The following is a 22,546-nucleotide window of genomic DNA, read 5'->3' as shown; positions in this document are numbered from 1 at the left end:
TTCTGCATACATACTGCTGAAAGTGCCCTGATGAAGGGTCTCAGCACGAAACATCGACTGTTTATACATTTCCATAGGTGCTGTCTGACTTGCTGAGTTCCAGCATTTTAGACCATAGGACAATAAGATATAGGAGCAGAATTAGGCCATTTGGCCTATCTTGTCTACTCCACCATTTCATCATGACTGATCCAATTTTCCTCTCACCCCCAATCTCTTGCCTTCTCCCAGTATCCCTTCATACTCTGTCCAATCAAGAATTGATCCACTTCTACCTTAAGTATACATAAAGACTCGGCTTCCACAGCAACCTGTGGAAAAGAATTCCACAGATTCACCATTCTTTGGCTAAAGAAATTCCTCCACATCTCTGTTCTCAAAGGATGCCTCTCTATTCTGAGGCTGTTGTCCTCTGGTCTTAGACATTCCCACCATAGGAAACATCCTCTCCACATCCACTCTATCAAGGACTTTCACCATTCAATTGGTTTCACTGCGATCACTCCTCATTCTTGTGAATTCTAGTGAACATGTCCCAGAGCCATCAAACCGTTTTCATATGACAAGCCATTCAATCCTGAAATCATTTTCGTGAACCTCCTTTGAACTATCCAGTTTCAATGCAGTTTTTCTAAGATATGGGGCCCAAAACTGCTCACAATACTGTACTCCATGAGGCCCTACCAGTGCTTTATAAAGTCTCAAACATTACATCCTTGCTTTTATAATCTAGTCCTCCTGAAACAAATGCTAACATTGCATTTGCCCTCCTCACCACAGACTCAACCTGCAAATTAATGTTCAGGGAATCCTGTACAAGGACTCCCAAGTCCCTTTGCACCTCAGATTTTTGTATTTTCTCTCCATTTAGAAAATAGTCAACCCTTTGATTTCTTCTGCCAAAGTGTGTGACCATATACTCCTGGCACTGTATTCTATCTGCCACTCCCTTGCCCATTCTCATAATCTGTCTAAATCCTTCTGTAGCCTATTTCCTCAAAACTACTTGCCCCTTCACTATCTTCATATTGTCTGCAAACTTTACAACAAAGCCATTGTAAAGAATCACTCCCAACACAAACCCCTGTGGAACACCACTAGTCACCAGTAGCCAGCCAGAAAAGGCTGCCTTTATTCCCACTCTTTGCCTCCTGCCAATCTGCCACTGCTTTATCCATGCTAGAGTCATTCCTGTAATACCATGGGCTCATAGTTTGTTAAGCAGCCTCATGTGTGGCACCTTGTCAAAGGCCTTCTGAAAATCCAAGAACACAACATCAACCGATTCTCATTTGTCTATACTGCTTGTTATTTCTTCAAAGAATTCCAATAGATTTGTCAGGCAAGATTTCCCTTGAAGAAATTATGCTGACTACGGCCTATTTTACCATGTGTCTCCCAATACCCTGAGACCTCATCCTTAGTAATCAACTCCAACATCTTCCCAACCACTGGGGTCAGACTAACTAGCCTATAGGTTCCTCTCTTCTGCCTCTCTCCCTTCTTGAAGTAGGGAGTGACATTTGGAATTTTTCAGTCTCCAGAACCATTTTAGAATCTAATGATTCTTGAAAAATCATTACTAATGCCTCCACGATCTTTTCAGCCACCTCTTTCAGAACTCTGGGGTGTACACTATCTGGTCCAGGTGACTTCTCTACCTTCAGATCTTTCAGTTTCCCAAGAACCTTCTCTCTAGTAATGGCAACTTCACCACCATACTGCTAGTGTCTTACACGGTGAAGACTGATGTAAGATACTTATTTAGTTCATCGGCTATTTTGTTGACCCCCATTACTACCCCTCCAGCATTGTTTTGTAGTGGTCCGATACCCATTCTCACCTCTCTTTTACACTGTATGTATCTGAAGAAACTTTTGGTATCTTCTTAAATATTATTGGTTAGCTTACTTCCATATTCCATCTTTACCTTAATGACTTTTTTAGTTGCCTTCTGTTAGTTTCTAAAAGCTTTCCAATCCTCTAACTTCCCACTAGTTTTTGCTCCATTATATGCCCTCTCTTTGGCTTTGACTTTGCTCGTTAGCTACGATGGTCACCTTTCCTTTAGAATACTTCTTCCTCTTTGGGATGTATATATCCTGTGCCTTCCGAATTGCTTTGAGATATTCCAACCATTGCTGCTCTGCTGTCATCCCTGCCAGTGTTCTTTTCCAATCAGTTCTGGCCAACTTCTCTCCCATGTCTCTGTAATTCCCTTTACTCCACTGTAATACAGATACAGCTGACTTTAGCTTCTTCTTCTCAAATTTCAGCATGAAATCAATCATATATAACAATTACAGCACGGAAACAGGCCATCTCGGCCCCTCTAGTCCGTGCCGAAAGCTTACTCTCACTTGCCACTAAGAATTTATTTTTTTACCTTAAGCTCTCTAATCAATTCTGATTTATTGCACAACACCCAATTCAGAAATCTTGATCCTCTAGTGGGCTCAACCACGAGCTGTTCTAAAACACTATCTTGCAGACACTCTAGAAATCGCCCCCCCCCCCACACCAGTATCCAGCACCAACCTGATTTTCCCAAACTACTGTACCTGCATATTGAAATGCCCCATGACAATTGTAGTATTGCCTTTTTGGCATGCTTTTTCTGTCTCCCATTGTAATTAGTAGGCCTCATCCTTATTACTGTTTGGGGTCTGTATACAACTCCCAGCAGGATTGTTTTACCCTTGCAGTTCCTTAGCTCTGCCCACAATGATTGACACCTTATGACTCTGTGTCACCTCCTTCTAATGATTTGATTTCACTTTTTACCTACAGAGTAACACTACCCCCTCTGCCTTCCTGCCTATCCCATCAATACAATGTGTTTCCTTGGACATTAAGCTCCCAGCTTCAATCTTTCAGCCATGAATCAGCGATGCCTATAGCATCACGCCTGCTAATCTGGAACTGTGTTGCCAGTTCATCTACCTCATTCTATACACTGCACACGTTCAAATACAACACCTTCAGTCCTGTATTCACCCTTCTCAAATTTTTCCAACTTTTACATTGCATCTCATCCTGTTGGCTGCAATTTTGCCCAATCAATAGCCTCTCCTCACAACACCTTGTCTTTGTAAAACAGCAACCACATCTTCAGCACTATTATCTGCCTTTCCTATGATAGTTCTTACATTGAAATATAACAGTTCAGGACACTAGTCATCGCTATGCTCAACCTTTTGATTCCTAACTTTGTCTGAGGTCTTATTGACATCTGCCTCCACAACCTCTCCACTAACTGTCCTGGCAGTCTGGTTCCCATCCGCCTGCAGCTCTAGTTTAAACCTCACTGTGCAGCATTAACAAACCTTCCTGCTACGATATTAGTCTCCCTTCAGTTCAGGTGCAAACTATTCTTTCTGTACAGATCCCACCTTCCCTGAAAGAGAGCCCATTATTCCAAAAATCTTATACCCTCCCTCCTACACCAACTCATTAGCCACATATTAAACTGTATAAACCTGATTCTGATATATTCTGTGTTGTGTGTACCAGTGAATCAAGTTTTTCACTGTACCTGCCCCTTACCTAACTTGTGCACGTCTCAGCAACTCTACTGGAAGGTAGAGTACAGGGTTAATGGTAATGTGGAGAACAAAGGGATCTTAGGGTCCATGTCCAAACATCCCTCAAAATTGCTGCACAACTTTATAGAAGGCACATAGTACGTTCGCCACCATTATTCAGAGGATTGAGTTGAAGAATTGCTAAGTAATGTTGCAGATCTGTAAAATCCTGCTTAGACACACTTGGAGTATTGTGTTCAGTTCTGGCCACCTTATTATAAGTATGTGGAAACTTTAGAGAAGGTGCAGAGATTTACCTGGATGATGCTGCCTGAATTAGAGAGCATGTCCTATGAGGATAGGCTAAGTGAGCTAAGAATTTCCTCTTTGGAGTAAAAAGAGGATGAGGAGTGACTTGTTAAGATGTGCACTAGATGATAAAAGGCATAGATACAGTGGACAGACAGAGACTTTTTCTGCAAGGAGAAAATGGCAAATACCAGGGATATAATTTAAGGTGATTGGAGGAAAGTATGGGGTGGGGGGAATGTTAGAGGTAGTTTTTTTGTCGGAGAGAGTGGTGGGTATGTGGAACTCACTGTTGGAGTGGTGTTAGAGGCAGATATATTATGGACATTTAGGCACAAGGATGAAGAAAAATGAAGGGCCATGTAGGTGGGAAGGGTTAGATTGATCTTACAGTAGCTTAAAAGGTCAGCACAATATCATGGACCAAAGGGTCTGTACACACTGTAATGATCTACATTCAACTCTAGTTCTTATGTCATTCTTGGATTCACATTAACAATCTTTCTCTTGAAGCAACATAAAATGCTGGAGGAATTCAGCGGGTCAGGCAACATCTATGGAAAGGAATATAAAGTCAATGTTTTGGGTCAAGACCCTTCATTGGGACACATTTAAACACTGATTTGACTTGAGACAATGCCATTTAATGTGCTTTGACCTCAGTGACATTATAGCACAGAGAAATGTTGACATAGTTGGCACAATAGTTGAGACGAGTATGATGTTCTCCCAAAGGATTAATCACTTAACGGAGATCCCCTGTAAGTGACTTTGTTTGATGTGGTGAGGCTCCACAAGGTCCTTGACAGGTTGGGGTCAGGGTCCAGTGGTATGGAGTGCAAAACAACTGGCCTTCACTGCCAGTGTGATGTCGCCAACTCCACTGATGCAGTCTTGGTCAGATCACTCTTTGTCTGATCTTGCTGCTATGACTGATCCTACCAGGAGAAACTCCAGACCTCGTGGTTCTCGTCACCTGAGGAGCTCTTAAGCCAATGCACAAGGCGATGCTCATTAGAGAAGCAGCATGGGTTTTATATGGGCTCCATACTGTCCAAGCTTTTGCTCACTGCCCCCATCACCATTTTATTTGCCAGTGTTCGTCAGCTTCCTCTGCACTGTGCATAGTAAACACACCCTGGGAGAGTATGTTCCACATTCTTGGCACACTCGAAATAAAGCTCCTCCTGAATTCCCTGTAGGGATCCCAGCAGGAATGGCAGACAACTCTCTATCCAGAACAACACGCAGAAAATGACTGAGATAGGGTAAATGCAAACAGGCTTTTTCCACTGAGGTTGTGTGGGACAAAAACTAGAGGTCATAGGTAAAGGGTGAAAGATGAAATGTTTAAGGGGAACTTCTTCATTAAGGGGTTTAAGGGGTGGTGAGAGTGTGGAATGAGCTGACATTGTCAGTGGTGGATGTGGGTTTGACTGCAACATATAAGGGAAATTTGGATAGGACGGGTATGGAGGGCTATGATCTAGATGTGGATAAATGGGATTAGGCAGAATTCACAGAATCAGGTTAGAAGTGAGGAGTCAGACCACAGTCATGGGCATCACCTGATGAAGAGTCTCATCCCAAAATAGCTACTGTTAATTCCCCTCCATTGATGCTGCTTAACCTGCTGAGTTCCTCCAGTATTTTGTGTGTGGATTTAGCTCTGGACTTCCAGTATCTGCACAATCTACACAAATACCCATGTCAGGATGCTGTTCAACTATAGCTCAGCATTTAATACCATCATTCCCACAATCTTGATTGAGAAGTTGCAGAACCTGGGCCTCTGTACCTCCCCCTGTAATTGGATCCAGGACTTCCTAACCAGAAGACCACAGTCTGTGCAGATTGGTGATAACATATCCCCCTCACTGACAATCAACACTGGTGCACCTCAGGGGTGTGTGCTTAGCCCCACTGCTCTACTCTCTCTATGCCCATGACTGTGTGGCTAGGCATAGCTCAAATAGCATCTATAGATTTGCTGATGATACAACCATTGTTGGTAGAATCTCAAGTGATGACAAGAGGGTGTACAGGAGTGAGATATGCCAACCAGTGGAATGGTGCCACAGCAACAACCTGGCACTCAATGTCAGTAAGATGAAAGAGCTGATTGTGGACTTCAGGAAGGGTAAGACAAAAGAACACATATTGATCCCTCTATGAGGACTGGAAGTGGAGAGAGTGAACAGCTTCTAGTTCCCGGGTGTCAAAACCTCTAGGGATCTAATCTGGTCCCAACATATCAATGTAGTTATAAAGAAGACAAGACAATGGCTATACTTTATTAAGAGTTTGAAGAGATTTAGCATGTCAACAAATACACTCAAAAACTTCTATAGTTGTACTGTGGAGAGCATTCTGACAAGCTGCATCACTGTCTGGTATGGAGGGGCTACTGCACAGGACCAAAAGAAGCTGCAGAAGGTTGTAAAGCCAGTCAGCTCCATCTTGGGCACTAGCCTACAAAGTACCCAGGACATCTTCAGAGAGTGGTGTCTCAAAAAGGCAGCATCTATTATTAAGGACCCCCAGCACCCAGGGCATGCCCTTTTCTCACTATTACCATCAGGTAGGAGATACAGAAGCCTGAAGGCACATACGCAGTGATTCAGGAACAGCATCTTCCCCTCCACCATCCTAAATGGACATTAAATCTTTGGACACTACCTCACTTCTTTTCAACATACAGTACTTCTGTTTTTGCACTTTTTTTAACCTATTCAAATTATGTAATTGATTTACTTTTTATTTATTATTATTTTTCTCTCTGCTGGATTATGTATTACATTGAACTGCTGCTGCTAAGTTAAGAAATTTCACGTCACATGCTGGTGATAATAAACCTGATTCTGAGCTCTTGTGTTTACATCATCTGCCTCTTTGTCTCATTGGTCTGCATGAACACCACGGGCTGCTTCATTAATATTAAAGGTGTGGCATAAAGGTAAGTTGTGTGCCAATGTGAGATTCACAAAAAACAAGAACTTTAATGTTTCAAATTGAGGCCTTCTCGAATGGAGCAGATGAGGTGCTTTGGTACCGAGACTGTACCAGCTCCCTGCACAGCAACAAATCTCACATTTAAGATGTTCCACAGTGTGAATGAACAGACAAAAAGGATCTTCTCTACATTTCCGTCATCCAAAATAAAACATTCCGATCTCCGCCGATGGCACATAATGGGAGTGTCCGATGCCAGCTTATTCCTGAAGCAACAGGGGCAGAGCCGACTAGGATCGCCTGCCAAGAGGAAAGAGAGTTTGTTAACTGGATTGCTACGCTAATCCTGCTGATCTCCTACCCTAACGCAAGTCACAATATTACTTTTATCTAGAGAGCTCCATCATGGCCACTAGCATGCCTAGTATCGAGGACACCTTTAAAAGATGATGCCTCAAAAAGGTGACATCCTTCATTAAGGAGCCCAACACCCAGGCCATTCCCTCTTCTCATTGCTACCATCGAGGAGGAAATACAGGAGCCTGGAAATACACACTCAATTTCAGGAACAGCTTCTTCCATTCCACCATCAGATTTCTGAATGGATAATAAACCCATGAACACTACCTCACGACTTATTTTTGCTTTCTCTTTGCACTGGGTGGCAGGTGTTATGAGTGATGAACAGACCTGATGGTCAATGGGGTGCAGAGTTAACCATTCCCAACCCCACTCCTGAGAACTACGAACTATTGCTGTTGCTATGGGGAGAGGGGGAGAGGGGGAGAGGGGGAGAGGGGGAGAGGGGGAGAGGGGGAGAGGGGGAGAGGGGGAGAGGGGGAGAGGGGGAGAGGGGGAGAGGGGGAGAGGGGGAGAGGGAGAGAGGGAGAGAGGGAGAGAGGGAGAGAGGGAGAGAGGGAGAGAGGGAGAGAGGGAGAGAGAGAGAGAGAGATGAAACACAGGCAAGAACATCTGCTACAGATAAGAGGGGGAGAGAGACTGTTGATTTACTGTATTTTGACTCTTCCTGGATGACTTACCTTCCACTACAAGGACTTTACTTTGCTCGTTAACATTCCTCAGGAGATAGCAGGAGTGGCCTGATTTGATGGGCATGGTCATTCAGAGTTGATGGATAGCTGAGACCCCATGAGTAGGGATAAAAGACAGGTCTGGAGAGACACCCTTCAGACACACCAGTGGACACTGACTGAGTGTTGGGAACCCACAGAAAGGTGGGGGCTTCAAAGACCGAACCAGGAGATTGGTCAGTAAAGCTCACAGTGTTACAGCAGGGCCGGTGGGGACTTGTGTGTGTGTCCACTCATGCCAGAGTGATGAACCACAGAAGAACGGTCTAGCTGAAAACCAGAGGGGTCATAACTGAATGGCCACAACGACACGACGGATTAAGAAAGCCACAAAAGGTTTGCCTGCTGCAGTTGTTGCTGTTACATCTCACTCTCTCTCTCCAACGATTTCAATACAACAACCATAACCACCTCAGCATTTACAAACTGAACGCTATACTTTCCTATGACAATTCATTTGCCCCTAGACATCGATAGAGCTTGTTTATTGATTATTATTATTCCTACACTTTTAGGTTTATTATTGCTAACTTGTTTTATATGTATATTTGCATTTTTGATATTGTACCGTGTAGTTTACTAATAAACACCTTTAGTTTGGTACCACCAGACTCCAACGGATTCTTCTTTCTCTGCTGGTCAGACACCCAGTTATGGGGTACGTAACAGGGTGGAAATACATCTCTACCAAAGGAGGTGAAAGGCACTCCTTCCCTCCTCTAGCCTGCAAGTTACTCTTGGGCAAGGCGCAGCACCTGCTTAGCCCCTCCAGTCAGGGACACGTGAAGCCACAGGAACAGATGGTGGATGGTTGTATGAACAGTTGGTGCAGATCACACAATCCTGGTATGTGCCCACTGACGCCAGGCAGACAATCTCTGAAGAGCAATGCTAATGGCTGGGGTGGCATATCTTGTAAAGGCACTGCCCAGAAGACAATGGCAAACCACTGCCATTCTGTAGAAGAATTTGCCAAGAACAATCATGGTCATGATCGCTGACGTCACACAACATGGCACATAATGATGACGATATATACCTTTAATTTACAGGTTTTATTATGTATTGCAATGTTCTGCTGCCACAAAACAACAAATTTCAAGACATCTACTAGTCATAAACCTGATTCAATTCTGGACTCTCTCACCCTCAACTTGCACTCATGTCTTCTATTTAGTTTTGTTATAGGGTGGTGAATTTGTGAAAGCCATTGCCATGGATGGCTGTGGAGGCCAAGTCAAAAGGTATATTTAAAACAGAGATTGATAGGTTCTTGATTAGTAAGATGGTTAGGGGGAGAAGGAAAACAAATCAGCCATGATGGAATGGCAGAGCAGACTTGATGGGCTGAATGGCCTACATCTGCTCCATTTTCTAATGGTTTCAACCACCCTATTAGAACTTTAAGGGAACTATGGACTTGGACACCAAGATCCCTTTCTTCATCCACACTGCTAAAAATTTTTCCTTCTTTGGTGTCTAGAACTGACAAGTTTTAACCTTGGAAATTCAAACCTACCTGTGGATGACCTAAATGGTGCACAAGGAGTTGACTGTCCATCTTGCCAGGGTAGCCAATTGTTGCAAAAAGATTTTCATTTGTTTTTGACCACCTGGGAAACCAGAACAGAACAAACACAATCAGATAAAAGAAGCATTCTGTAAACCAGTTTTTAATTTCTATTGCAACTAACGTCCAAGTCAAAACACGTAATTCAAATAGAAATTACCGATAGCCTGTCTTGGTTCAGTCAGGTTGATGTCAGGGCCAATGCCTCTACTTCCTCAGGAAGCTAAATTACTAATTTAAATAATAATTTAAGCAATCAAATTATTAATTACTTTTCTATTTGTGGTAATATGTACTATGTTGTGCACTTAGTCTGGAGGAACATTACCGACCCTTACCGATTTTTATGATACAACATAAACAGCACCCTATGCGGACGCATGATGACTTGGCACAGCAACTGCCCTGCCAGTGACCACAAGGCACTGCATAGAGTTGTCGACACAGCTCAGCACATTTTGGGAACCAGTCTCTCTCCATGGACTCTGTCTACACTTCTCTCTGCCTTGGTAAAGCAGCCAGTATAATCAAAGACTTCATCCACCCATCAGGCAGAAGATACCAAAGCCTGAAAGCACGTTCCACCAGGCTCAAGAACAGTTTCTACCCCACTTATCAGACTCTTGAACAACCTCTTGTATGAAAAGGTAGACTCTTGGCTCACAATCTATCTTCTTATAACTTTGAACTTTATCATTTACCTGCTCTGCACTTTCTCTGTAGCGATTACACTTTATTCTGCATTCTGTTACTGTTTTACCTCAATGCACTGTGTATTGAACTGCTTGGTATAAACAGTGTGCAAATACACTACAGTAGTGTAGCGAATACAGCTTGCAGCAATCCAGAGATTGGAGTTCAATTCTGGCGCAATCTGTAAGGAGCTTACTTTGGTTGCTCTGGTTTCCTCCCACAGTCCAAAGACGTACAGCTTAGTAGGTTAAATAGCAATAGTAAATTGCCCTATATTAGGTTAGTGTTTAATAAGTGGGTTGCTGGGCGGCGAGACTTGTGGCTCGGAAGGGTCTAAATAAATAAATAAGCTCTTCACTGTAACTTGGTACATTTGACAAAAATAAAGGGAACCAGATGGTCTTCAGTGATAGTCCTGTTGTTTTACAATATAAACGCCAATACTAACACTTCATTCCAATGTTATTCAATTAATTGAAGTTAATTCCATAGTTTGCATGAGGAGATAAAAACATTCTTCACATGAACATTGACTTCTCTAACTTCTGTTAATGCCCCTCCTCCCCTTCTTACCCCATCCCTGACATATTTAGTTGTTTGTTTTTTTCTCTCTCTCTGCCCGTCACTCTGCCTGTTCTCCATTTCCCTCTGGTGCTCCCATCCCCCCTTCTTTCTCCCGAGGCCTCCCGTTAAGTGATCCTTTCCCTTCTCCAGCTCTTTCGTCAATCACCTTTCCAGCTCTCAGCTTCATCCCACCCCCTCTGGTCTTCTATCATTTTGCATTTCCCCCTCCCCCCACTACTTTCAAATCTCTTAGTATCTTCAGTTAGTCCTGACGAAGGGTCTCGACCCAAAACGTCGACAGTGCTTCTCCTTATAGATGCTGTCCGGCCTGCTGTGTTCCACCAGCATTTTGTGTGAGTTGTTTGAATTTCCAGCATCTGCAGATTTCCTCGTGTTTGTTCTTCACTGGCCCATGGGTTTGATCCCAATCCAACCACTTGGCAGCTGTGTCCCTCAAGGGAGTCTCCAAAAAGGAAATCAGTTAATTGCTCTAAGTGGGGGGTGGCTGAAATTGGACCAGTGTTGGCTCCAATACTTTTCACATATCTGTCAATCAAGTTCAAGTTGCTTTTATTGTCATTTTGACCATAATCTGCTGGTACAGTACATAGTAAAAATGAAACAATGTTCCTCCAGGACCCTGGTGCTACATGAAACAGCACAAAACTACACTAGACTATGTGAGACAGCACAAGGCTACACTAGACTGTGTAAAACAGAAAAACTGCACTAGACTACAGACCTACACAGGGCTACATAAAGTGCACAAAACAGTGCAGGGAAGTACAATGATTAATAAATAAGACAATAGGCAGAGTAGAGGACAAATTACAATATAATAATAAATGATGTGGATGTCAGTCTAGACTCTGGTTATTGAGGAGTCTGATGGCTTGGGGGAAGAAACTGTTGCACAGTCTGGTCATGAGAGCCTGAATGCTTCGGTACCTTTTTCCAGATGGCAGGAGGGAGAAGAGTTTGTGTGAGGGGTGCGTGGGGTCTTTCATAATGCTGTTTGCTTTGCAGGTGCAGTGTGCGGTGTAAATGCCTGTAATAGCAGGAAGAGAGACCTGGATGATCTTCTCAGCTGACCTCACTATCTGCTGCAGGGTCTTATGATCTGAGACGGTGCAATTTCCAAACCAGGAAGTGATGCAGCTGCTCAGGATGTTCTCGATACATCCTGTGTAGAATGTGATGAGGAAGTGGGGGTGGGGGGGGGGGGGGGGCGGGGGTTGGGAGATGGACTTTTCTCAGACTTCGCAGAAAATAGAGACCCTGCTGGGCTTTCTTGGCTATGGAGCTGGTGTTGAGGGATCAGGTGAGATTCTCCACCAAGTGAACACCAAGAAATTTGGTGCTCTTAACGATCTCAACGAAGGAACCGTCAATGTTCAGCGGAGTGGTGGCTCCGTACTCTCCTGAAGTCAACAACCATCTCTTGCTTTGTTCACATTCAGAGACAGGTTGTTGGTTTTGCACCAGTCTGTTAGCCGCTGCACCTCCTCTCTGTATGCTGACTCGTCGTTCTTGCTGATGATCTATATGATGGAACTGTTGGCTTTGTGGCAAGTTTAAAGATGATACAAAGATAGGTGGAGGGGCAGGTAGTGTTGAGAAAGCAGGGAGTCTGCAGAAGGACTTGGACAGATTAGGAGAATGGGCAAAGAAGTGGCAGATGGAATACAGTGTCACGAAGTGTATGGTCGTGCACTTTGGTTGAAGGAATAAAGGTATAGACTTTTTTCTAAATGGAGAAAATTCAAAAATTAGTGTACAAAGGGACTTGGAGTCCTTGTGCAGGATTCCCTCAAGGTTAATTTGCAGGTTGAGCCAGTGGTGAGGAAGGCAAATGCAATGTTAGCATTCATTTTGAGAAAACTAACGTATAAAAGCGAGGATGTAATGTTTAAGCTCTAAATATTGGTCAGACCGCTTTTGGAGCAGTGAGCAGTTTTGGGCCTGTTACCTAAGAAAAGATGATTTGTCAGTGGAGAGGAGATCCACAGGAATGATCTCAGGAATGGTTTCAATGGTTCTTGGCCTGTACTTGCTGTATTTTAGAAGAATGGGGGGGGCGGATTTCATTGCAGCCTACTGAATATTGAAAACACTGAGATGGAGTGGACATCATTTTAAAACAGAGATGAGAAGGAATTTCTCCGAATCTGAATCATGAAATACTTTGCGGTAGCACTACATTGCAACACTTAAAAACTATAAACTACAGTAAGAAATAGATACCATCAAATTAAGTATGTAGTGCAGAAAGAGAGCAAAAAAAGGAAAAAGTAAAGAGGTGTACATGGGTTCACCGTCCATTCAGCAATCTGATGGCAGAGGGGAAGTAGGTGTTCCTGAAACTTTGAATGTGTGCCTTCAGAGTCCTGTACCTCATCCTCCTCAATAGTAGTAATGAAAAGAGGGCATATCCTGGGAGACAGGGATCCTTAATGATGGATGGCACCTTTCTGAGACATTGCCATTTGAAGATGGTGCTGGGGGAGACTAGTGTCCATGATGGAGTTGGTTGATTTTGCAACTTAACCCAATCCACTGCAGTGACCCCTCACCACCACCCCCCACCCCCCATACCAGACAGTGATGCAACCAGTTAGAATGCTCTCCATGGTACATCTGCAGAAATTTACAAGAATCTTTGGTGACATACCACATCTCCTCAAACTCCTAATAAAATATAGCTGCTGTTGTGCCTTCTTTGTAATTGCATCAATATGTTGGGCCCAGAATAAATCTTAAGAGTTTTTTTTTTAAAAACACCCAGGAACTTGAAACTGGTTACCCTTTTCCACTGCTGATCCCTTGATGAGGACTGGTGTGTACTCTCTTGATTTCCCCTGCCAAAAGTCCACAATCAATTCCCTGGTCTTACTGACATTGAGTGTAAGGTCGTTGTTTCAACACCACTCAACCAGCTAATCTATCTCACTCCTCATTACCCTCTGAAATTCAGCCAACAGTAATTGTGTCATTGGCAAATTTATAAATGGCGTTTGAGCTCTTCCCAGCCGCACAGTTGTGGGTGTAGAGAATAGAACAGTGAACTAAGTGCATCTTTGAGGTCTGCCACTGTTGATTCAGCGAAGAGGAGATTTTATTTCTAAACTGCACTGACTGGTCTCCTGGTGAGCAAGTCAAGGATCCAGTTGCAAAGGGAGGTAGAGGCCCGGATTTTGGAGCTTTTGATCAGAACTGAGGGTATGAAAGTGTTGAACTCTGAGCTGTAATCATTAGACAGCAACCTGACATAGGTGTTGCTACTGCCCAGGTCGTCTAAGGCTATGTGGAGAGCCAATCGATTACATCCACAGTAGGCCTATTACAAACGCATATAGTAAGCAAATTGCAGCGGGTCCAGTTCCTTGTTCAGGCAGGAGTTGATTCTTAAGCCAAAGGGTGGCGAATCTGGAATTCATTCCACAAACGGCTGTGGAGGCTAAGGCACTGGGTATACAGTCGGCCCTCCTTATCAGCGAGTTCCGCATACGCAAATTCAACCAACCGCAAATCAGGAAAACCTGGAAGTTCTCTTTCCAGCACTCGTTGTTTGAGCATGTACAGACTTTTTTTCTTGTCATTACTCCCTAAAAAATGCAGTATAACAACTATTTACATAGTATTTACATTGTATTAGGCATTATAAGTAATGTAGAGATGATTTAAAGTATACATGAGGATGTGCGTAGGTTATTGTGGATCAGGATTGGAAAAAAATCAGAGGTTCTCTTACTAAGTCGGAACAGCTACATCCAGTATTATTTAGCGTCAGTCAAACGTTTGTCTTAGTATATAGTATATATTTTACCTTTCTATGCACATAAAACACTTAAGAAACATATGTATTTCAATAATTAAACCACTGCGTTGCTTAGTACTAATTGCAGCTTTCATCGGGGCAGGGCCTTTCTCACTTTATCCTTTAAAATTGTTCCGATCGTTGACCGACTGTAGCCTAACACTTTTCCAATGACTGATGGCGTTTCACCTCTTTCCAATTGCTTTATTATTTCCACTTTATTTTCAATCGTGAGTGTGATTATTTTCGAGAACAGAAACACGGCAGATTCAGAGCTCCACTGGGTCCTAAAGACCACCGCTCTGAGACAGGTTAAATAATGTTTGGGGTTCTGCTGGGTCCTAAAGCCCACCTCACTAAAACAGGGTAAATAAGGGACTTGAGCATCCTGGTTTTTTGGTATCCTCGAGGGGTCTTGGGCCCTCGCGGACAGGGAGGGCTGACTGTATTTAAAGTGAAAGTTGATAAGTAAGGGCATCGTATGTTACTGTTCTCAGACAGACAGGGGTTAAAAGGGAAAATAAACCAGCCACAATGAAATGGTAGAGCAGGCTTGATGGGTCTAATTCTGCTCACGTGTCTTAATGTCTAACTGCAGAGATCTGGGGAAGGAGCTGGCCCATAAGACATAGAAGCATAAATTAGGCTATTTGGCCCATTGAGTTCTGCTCAGAACAGAAACTCCAGCCACTGATGTTCTGTCATCATCTCTGCTGGTGTCCCTTTCTAATCAACTTTGGCCAGCTCCCGATGATCCACAGATAAGAAACCCAGACCCCTGCACCAATTCTTCTGCCACACATTCATCTACCAAATTATCCTATTCTTACCCACACTGGTGTGTGGCACAGGGAGCAATTCAGAGATTACTACCCTGGAGGTCCAGCTTTTCAGCTTTATACCCAACTCCTATGTTCTCTCTTCATCCTTTTTGCTACCTGTGTCATTAGTGTTAATATGTACCCAATGGGATTCCTCTGTGCTACATGGGGAACAGTTCAGTGAGGTCACCTCCCCACCCTGCAGCATGGGAAGTGTCAGAGCCTTGTGTTGTCCCAAAGAAGGCAATTTTAGTAAATAATCTCTGTCTTACCGAAATCTCTGAGCTCCATCTAAGTGCGATGGTCGTTTTTCCTGGGGATAACTGTAGGCAAGAGACAAAAATTAACATGACAATTAAACACATACAGATGCACACGTAGGTTTCAGGCTTAAAATGATGCTGTTGAGGACGGGTGACAGCTTTCTGGTGGTTCATAAAACAAGAAATACAACTAAATATTTTATTAATAACACTTTCCTGTGGAAAATTGTGGTAAATGAAGAGGCAAGGTTGATTCAAGAGTCGAGGCCTGTGGTTGCGATGCAAAATCGGAGTGAGGTAGAGACATGCCTGAGGAGAAGTGGACGGAATGAGGTCGAGACATGGTCTGGACAGAATCGGGATGTGCAAAGCATTGTAAAGTCAGAGCTGAGGAATTTCAGAGCCCATCCACCTAAATCAAGAGCGACGTTAGATCAATTTAAGTGTCAGGCCGACTTGGGACGGTCGGGTGGGGTTCAAACTGTGACGGCAGGGTCTAGGACCAGAGTGTATCAAAGTGACAGGGCCTGGGTCCTAGTGTGGAGAATGACACCATGTTTGGACAATTTAAATGCCAGGCTGGATGTGGGGATGGGAGATGAGGGCAGTCCCGCAAGGTTTACTCCACTCTCCAAGTATGCCAGCTCAGTTTTGCTCCGCTGTGTGAGGTTCTAAGACTGAGACTGTGGGGTTCACATCTGGAGGCTCACTTTCTTTCTGAATGCTGCTGCTTGCTTTTAACGTTTGCACGATTTGTGTTTTTTCTGGTTTAAAGGAGTTATTTCGTGTTTCTTGTTTTGTGGCTGCCTGTGAGATGGATCTTTGAAAATAAATGCACTTTGAACCTTAATGTTTGTTCAGGTTATTTAGTATAAGTATGAAGAGACTAGAGAGTTTCTGGATGAGAAGTCTGAATGCAAAAGATTTCAGGAAGTGGCATGTCCAGTGAACCAGTCTGGTCAGCTGATCACCCAATTCCCACCTACCGGGAAGTGAGCAGTAACTCCCCCCTCACCTTGAGCGAGTTTTGATTGATTGCATCATGAAGGCTCCGATGCATAGGATTTCAAGAGGCTGCAGGGGGCAGCAGTACGTTGCAAGACAAAAATATTCTACAAGTCACAAAAATATATGCACAGTGTAAAAGATGAATAACAAATTCATGTTCATGGGTTCATTGTTCATTCAGGAACTTGATGGCAGAGGGGAAGAAGCTGTTTCTGAACCGCTGAGTGTGTGCCTTCAGGCTTCTGCATCTCCTACCTGATGGTAGCAATGAGAAGAGGACTGCTCACAAATTTCTTCAGATGTACGATGGAGAGCATTCCAACTGGCTGCATCATTGTTTGGTGGGGGATGGGTGGACTACTGCACAGGATCAAAATAAACCACAGAAATTTGTGAAGTCAGTCAGCTCCATCATGGACACTAGCCACCCCAGCATCCAGGACATCTTCAAGGAGTGATGCTTCAAAAAGGCCATCATTAAGTACACCCATCACATGCCTTTTTCTCATTGTTACCATCAGGAAGGAGGTACAAGTTCCTGAAGACACACGCTTAACAATTCAGGAACAGCTTCCTCCCCTCTGCCGTCCAATCTCTGAATGGACATTGAATCCATGACCACCACCTGATGACTTTTTCCCTCTCTTTTGGCCATGCTTATTTAACAATTTAACATATACTTACTGTAATTTACAGGTTTTTATTATGTATGGCAATGCACAGCTGCTGCATAACAACACTTCACGAGATAGGTGATAATAAATCTGATTCTGAAGAGGGACGTCCTGGGTGGAGAGGATCCTGGTAATGGATTCCTCAGTGAGGCATTGCATCCTGAAGACATCCTCAATGGTGAGGAGGGTTGAGCCCATGATGGAGCTGGTTCAGTCTGCAATGCTCTGCAGCCTCTTCCCATCCTGTACATTGGAGCTATCATACCAAGCAGTCTCCACTGTCCAGCTATAGAAATGAGTCTCACACTCTACCTAGTTATGATCTCGCATATTATTGTTTACCTGCACTGCACCTTCTCTGTAACTGCATTGTTATTGCTTACCCTTGTAATACATCAATGCACTGTTGTAATGAATTAAATGGATATTATGTGAGAGAGGTTTTTCACTGTACATTGATACACATGATGAAAATTAATCAATTAATTTCAGTTCAAAAGCCAAGGGCAAATGGACAACTGGGCCAGCATGGACAAGTGGGCCGAAGGGGCCCTTCGTGTTGTGTTAGGAACTTCAGCAATGATATGACACAGCCAGGTGGAAGATAGGTGATAACAAACTGAGCTGAACTGAAGATGCCTGGAATCTTTTGATTTTGTGTTTTATACTCTGTGTTTCTTGCTCGTTTGCACAATTTGTATTTTTTTGTGTGTGGGGGGCTGGATTTGATGCCCGTGTTTTTTTTGGGGTGTTTCGTGGCTGTCTGTGTGGAAGATGAATCTCAGGGTTATATATTGCAAATATACTTTGACAATAAAGGGTCTTTACACCAATACATAAATATACATACATCTACCCTTAAAACCATTCCAACCACAGTTATAAACACAAGAGATTCTGCAGATCAATAGAGTATACACAAAGTGCTGGCAGAACTCAGCAGGCCAGGCAGAAACTATGGAATGAATAAACAGTCGATGATCCGCTCCCCAAATCTCATTCTGACTCTGCCCCCTTCCATTCCAGTCCCAATAAAGTGTTTCGGCTTGAAACATCGACTGTTTATTCCATTGATGCTGCCTGATCTGCAGAGTTCCGCTAGCATTTTGTGTGCTATGTTCTGGATTTCCAGCATCTGTAGAATCTTGTGTTAAGGACTAAGTTGCATTTGTTGGGTAATAAAACAGCGAAATTCCTTGATACCCACATTTTAGGCAGCTTCATACACAATCATCCACAAATCGACACTAAATCTGTGTTCTGCAGGGAACAGAGAATGGTGCGGCCTTGGCCGATGGGTGTGGAACTTGCCTGCCCTCTGTGACCGCCTGGGTTTCCTCTGACATTGCTGAGACATAGGCAGATTAACTGTCTGCTGTAGATTATTCCTAGTGGAAGAGATCAGTGCAGGATTGGAATGAGAGATAGGTCAGGACGTAAATGGGGAAATGGGATAGTACTGAGCTGATGTAGACTTAATGGGCTGAATGGTCTCATTCTTGGTCATAAGAAATCTAAGATGAGAATCAGCTCTCCACCACTGAACACATCAACATGAAGAGCTGCCACAAGAAAGCAGTATCCGTCAGAGGACTCCAAGCATCCTGGCCTTTTATTGCTGCTGCCCTCAGGGAGTTCATACAGAAGCCCTGGGTCCCACACCACCAGTTCTGGAACAGTTATTACCCCTCAAGCAGAAGGCTCCTGAAACAGTGTGAATAACTTCAGTCACTTCAGTTCTAAACTGATTTCACAACCGACAGACTCACTTTCAAAGACTCTACAGCCCAAGTTCTCAGTGTTACTTATTTTTTCATTTGCACAATTTGTCTTCTGTTGCACATTGTAAACACAGGAAAGTCTGCTGACGCAGGGAATCTAGAGCAACAAACACAAGATGCTGGAGGAACACAGCTGGCCAGGCAGAGTCTTTAAAAAGAATAAACAGTTGGGCTGAGACCCTTCTTCAGGACCTATGTGTCTCTTGCTCTTTGGTTGTTTGTCAGTCTTAGTTTACATACAATTTTCATAAGCTCTATTGTATTTCTTTATTTTCCTGTAAATGCCTGCAAGACAAATCTCAGGGTAGTATATGATGACAATTACATACGTTGATAATAAATTTACTTTATACTCCATGGACACTCCCTAAATGTCCCTCTTAAACTTGATGAGGTTGTTTTTAAGTTGGGATAAGTGCAAGGTAACATTTACAGGATGTTAGAGTCATAGAGCACTACAGCACAGAATCAGGTTCTTCAGACCATCTAGTCCATGCAAAACTGTTATTCTGCCTGGACCCATTGACCCTTACTGGGACCATAGCCCTCTATACCCCTCCCATCCAAGTACTTTTTTTTATATATATATAAAGGGTGTTGAAATTGAACCTGTATTTACCACTTCCATTGGCAGTTCAATCCAAACTTGCACCACCCTGAGTGAAGTTCCCTCTCATGTTCCCCCTTCATCTTTTAACCTATGACCTCTGGTCTCACTCAAAATCAGTGGAAAAATTTTGCAGATGCTGGAAATCCAAGCGACACACACAAAATGCTGGAGAAACTCAGCAGGCCAGGCAGCATCTATGGAAAAGAGTAAACAGTCCACATTTCAGGTTGCGATCTGATAAAGGGTCTTGGTGTGAAACGTTGACTGTTCTCTTTTCCATTGATGCTGCCTGGCCTGCCGAGCTCCTCTGGCATTTTGTGTGTGATGCTCAGAGGAAGAAGGCTGCTTGCATTTACCCTATCTATACCCCTCATCCTTCTACCAGAACTCGAGGGACTGGGTTATAAAGAGCGAATGGACAGGCTGGAATTTTTGCCCTAGAGTGTCAGGGACTGTGAGGTGATCTGATAAGTTCATGAGGGGCAGAGGTAGGGTCAGTGCACACAGTCTTTTCCCAAGTGTGAGAAATCAAGAACTAGAGAGCACAGGTTTAAGGTGGTGGGTGGGGGGGAGGGGAGAGACTTGAGGGCTAATGTCTTCACACACAGGGTCAGTTTATGGAACAAGCTGCCACAGGAGGTGGTTGGGGCAGGTACAAAAACAACACTTAAAAGGTACTTTTGGACAGAAAGTTTGCTGCTGCCTGTAGTGAGTTCTCCAAGTGACTACGTGGGTTTCCTCCAGGTGCTCCAGTTTCTCCCACATTCCTAAGATGTACGTGTTAGAGTTAGTAAGTTGTGGGCAATGTATGCTGGTGCTGGAAGTGCGCTCTGGTGTGGTGGTAGAAGCAAATACATTGGAGGCTGTTAGCAGACGTTTGGACAGGCACCTGGATATGATAAAGGTGAAGGGGTATGGACAGTGCGTAGGTAGGAGGGATTAGTTTTTAGGGGTTTTGGATTTTTGTGGGCTGAAGTACCTGTGTAGTACTGTTCTGTGTTCTACACGTTCAGTAAATCCTCACTGTGTCGACCACTGACACAAACAAAACATTTCACTGTACGTTTCAATCAGAATCAGATTTATTATCACTGGCATGTGACAATTAAAGCCAATTTTTCTTTACTCTCTAGAAGGGCAAAGGTCAAATGGGACAGCTTACATGGCGACTTGGTTGGGTCGAAGGACCTGTTTCTCTACTGTGTGACTCCATGGTTAACTTCAGCAGCTGTTTACCTGGAGCGGGTGATGTCCCAGATCAGCCAGTCATTCCCCGCTACTGCGCCAACTTTAATCGTGTTCCCTAGACACCAGTCAGCCGACATCAGCGGCATCTGCCCACAGTCCAGTGACAGAATGGCCTGCTGCGTCACCAGATCGTAAAAGCGGATGGTCCCGTTCTTCTCTGCCACCATCAGCTGTGAAGACAGAGGGGAACAGTCAGTGTGGAAGAAGCTTCTCAGAATCCTAAACGCCGGTCTGCATGCCAGCAATCTCATCGGCTGGTAGACTACCCCCTCTCTCTGCTTTGGTGAGTTGTGGACACAGCTTAGCATACATGCTCACCCCTTCCACTGCTGAACCAATGACGATCCTACTAACTCTCTCTCTCCCCACAGACGCCGCTTGGCCGCTGAGTGTTTCCAATTTACATGAGTGAGATTGGAAAGATCTGTCAAACTCTGGTATGTGTTCCTATGCCTATACAATGGTTGTTCCAATCTGATATGTGATGTACTGGAGTTTCAAAGAGTCATGGGGCGGCACAGTAGCATTGCGGTTAGTGTAACGCTTTACAGTGCCAACAACCTGGGTTCAATTCCTGCTGCTGTCTGTAAGGAGTTTATACGTTCTTCCCGTGACTGTGTGAGTTTCCTCCAGGTGCTCCGGTCCCTCCCACAGTCCAAAGTTGTCTGGGTTAGTAGGTTAAATAGATGTAATTAGGCAGCTCTGGCTCGTTGGGCTGGAAAGGCCTTTTACCGTGCTGCATCTCTAAATAAAATAAAACCCATAAATGTGTAGAAATTCAATGTTTTGTTTCTTTTGTTCAATTCAGAATTTTTTCCCGTCATTATCATTGACTAAATTTATGCATTTTTCCAGTTATTCAAAACAAGAAAAGCATTAAGTAAATACATCGACCTGGCTCTTATAACTAATTGCATCCATGCTGACGAGGAAAAATTTCTTTAGAGGATGGTGAATCTGTAGAATTCATTGCTACAGATGGCTGAGGAGACAAGTCATTGGGTATATTCAAGGCAGAAGTTGAGAGGTTCTTGATTAGTCAGGGCATCAAAGGTTAAAGGGAGAATGGGGTTGAGGGGGATAATAAATCAGTCACGATGGAATGGCAGAGCAGAATCAATGGACTGAATAGAACATAGGAGCCTTATTCTGATCCAATGCCTTATGGTCTTCTGGCCAATGCAAGGCTTTGCTGGTATAAAATATAAGAAAACAAATTATTTTTCTAGACCGCCAGGATTGCTTCTTCAAACCCTCCCCCACCAGTTATTATTGGCAGAAAATTAAGGAATTCCAGCCCTAACTCTGCCCCCACTGCTCCCTTGCTCCCGACTTGTGGTTCAGGTTTCCCACAGACACAAACAACACGATTCAGAAATAAAAAATTACAAGTGAACCTTGAAGACTTCTTCAGGGTGCCAACACAAGCTCATTCCCGGAGAGTGAAGCAGAAATGAAGTCTTTTGATTTCCATCGAGGTCCCAGATACTGTAATACATTTGAAAATTTAATCGAATTATATTCCCTTACCAACAACAGTTGCTCAGCCAACCTTACTTACCTTGTAGAAGAGACTGTCTTGTCAAGCATTTCATTCTTTCTGCCACAACAGGCAGGTTTT

General features: G+C 43.6%; 2 protein-coding genes across 4 annotated transcripts in view; one reads left to right on the top strand and one right to left on the bottom strand.

The window, feature by feature from the left end:
• Positions 1 to 22,546, top strand: part of dram1 (DNA-damage regulated autophagy modulator 1) — a 533,733-nt gene that overhangs the window by 115,339 nt on the left and 395,848 nt on the right. The gene's annotated exons all lie outside the window — the stretch shown is intronic.
• The window catches only part of nup37 (nucleoporin 37), a 36,374-nt gene continuing 19,913 nt past the window's right edge, over positions 6,086 to 22,546 (bottom strand). The window contains exons 5-9 of one of the 2 annotated variants that reach the window (XM_059978515.1): positions 22,323 to 22,413; positions 20,914 to 21,095; positions 15,614 to 15,664; positions 9,396 to 9,489; positions 6,086 to 7,085 (exon numbers count right to left, since the gene is read on the bottom strand). In XM_059978515.1, coding sequence (XP_059834498.1) covers positions 6,972 to 7,085; positions 9,396 to 9,489; positions 15,614 to 15,664; positions 20,914 to 21,095; positions 22,323 to 22,413 — 532 coding nt within the window. In that variant the 3' untranslated portion in view covers positions 6,086 to 6,971. The remainder of the gene's footprint in view (positions 7,086 to 9,395; positions 9,490 to 15,613; positions 15,665 to 20,913; positions 21,096 to 22,322; positions 22,414 to 22,546) is intronic. The other variant, XM_059978514.1, reaches the window with a different exon arrangement.

The sequence above is a fragment of the Hypanus sabinus genome, chromosome 8 (assembly GCF_030144855.1).
Source record: "Hypanus sabinus isolate sHypSab1 chromosome 8, sHypSab1.hap1, whole genome shotgun sequence".
Classification (NCBI taxonomy): Eukaryota; Metazoa; Chordata; class Chondrichthyes; order Myliobatiformes; family Dasyatidae; genus Hypanus; species Hypanus sabinus.
Note: the sequence above shows the minus strand (reverse complement) of the source record. Positions and strands in the feature narration are given on the sequence as shown.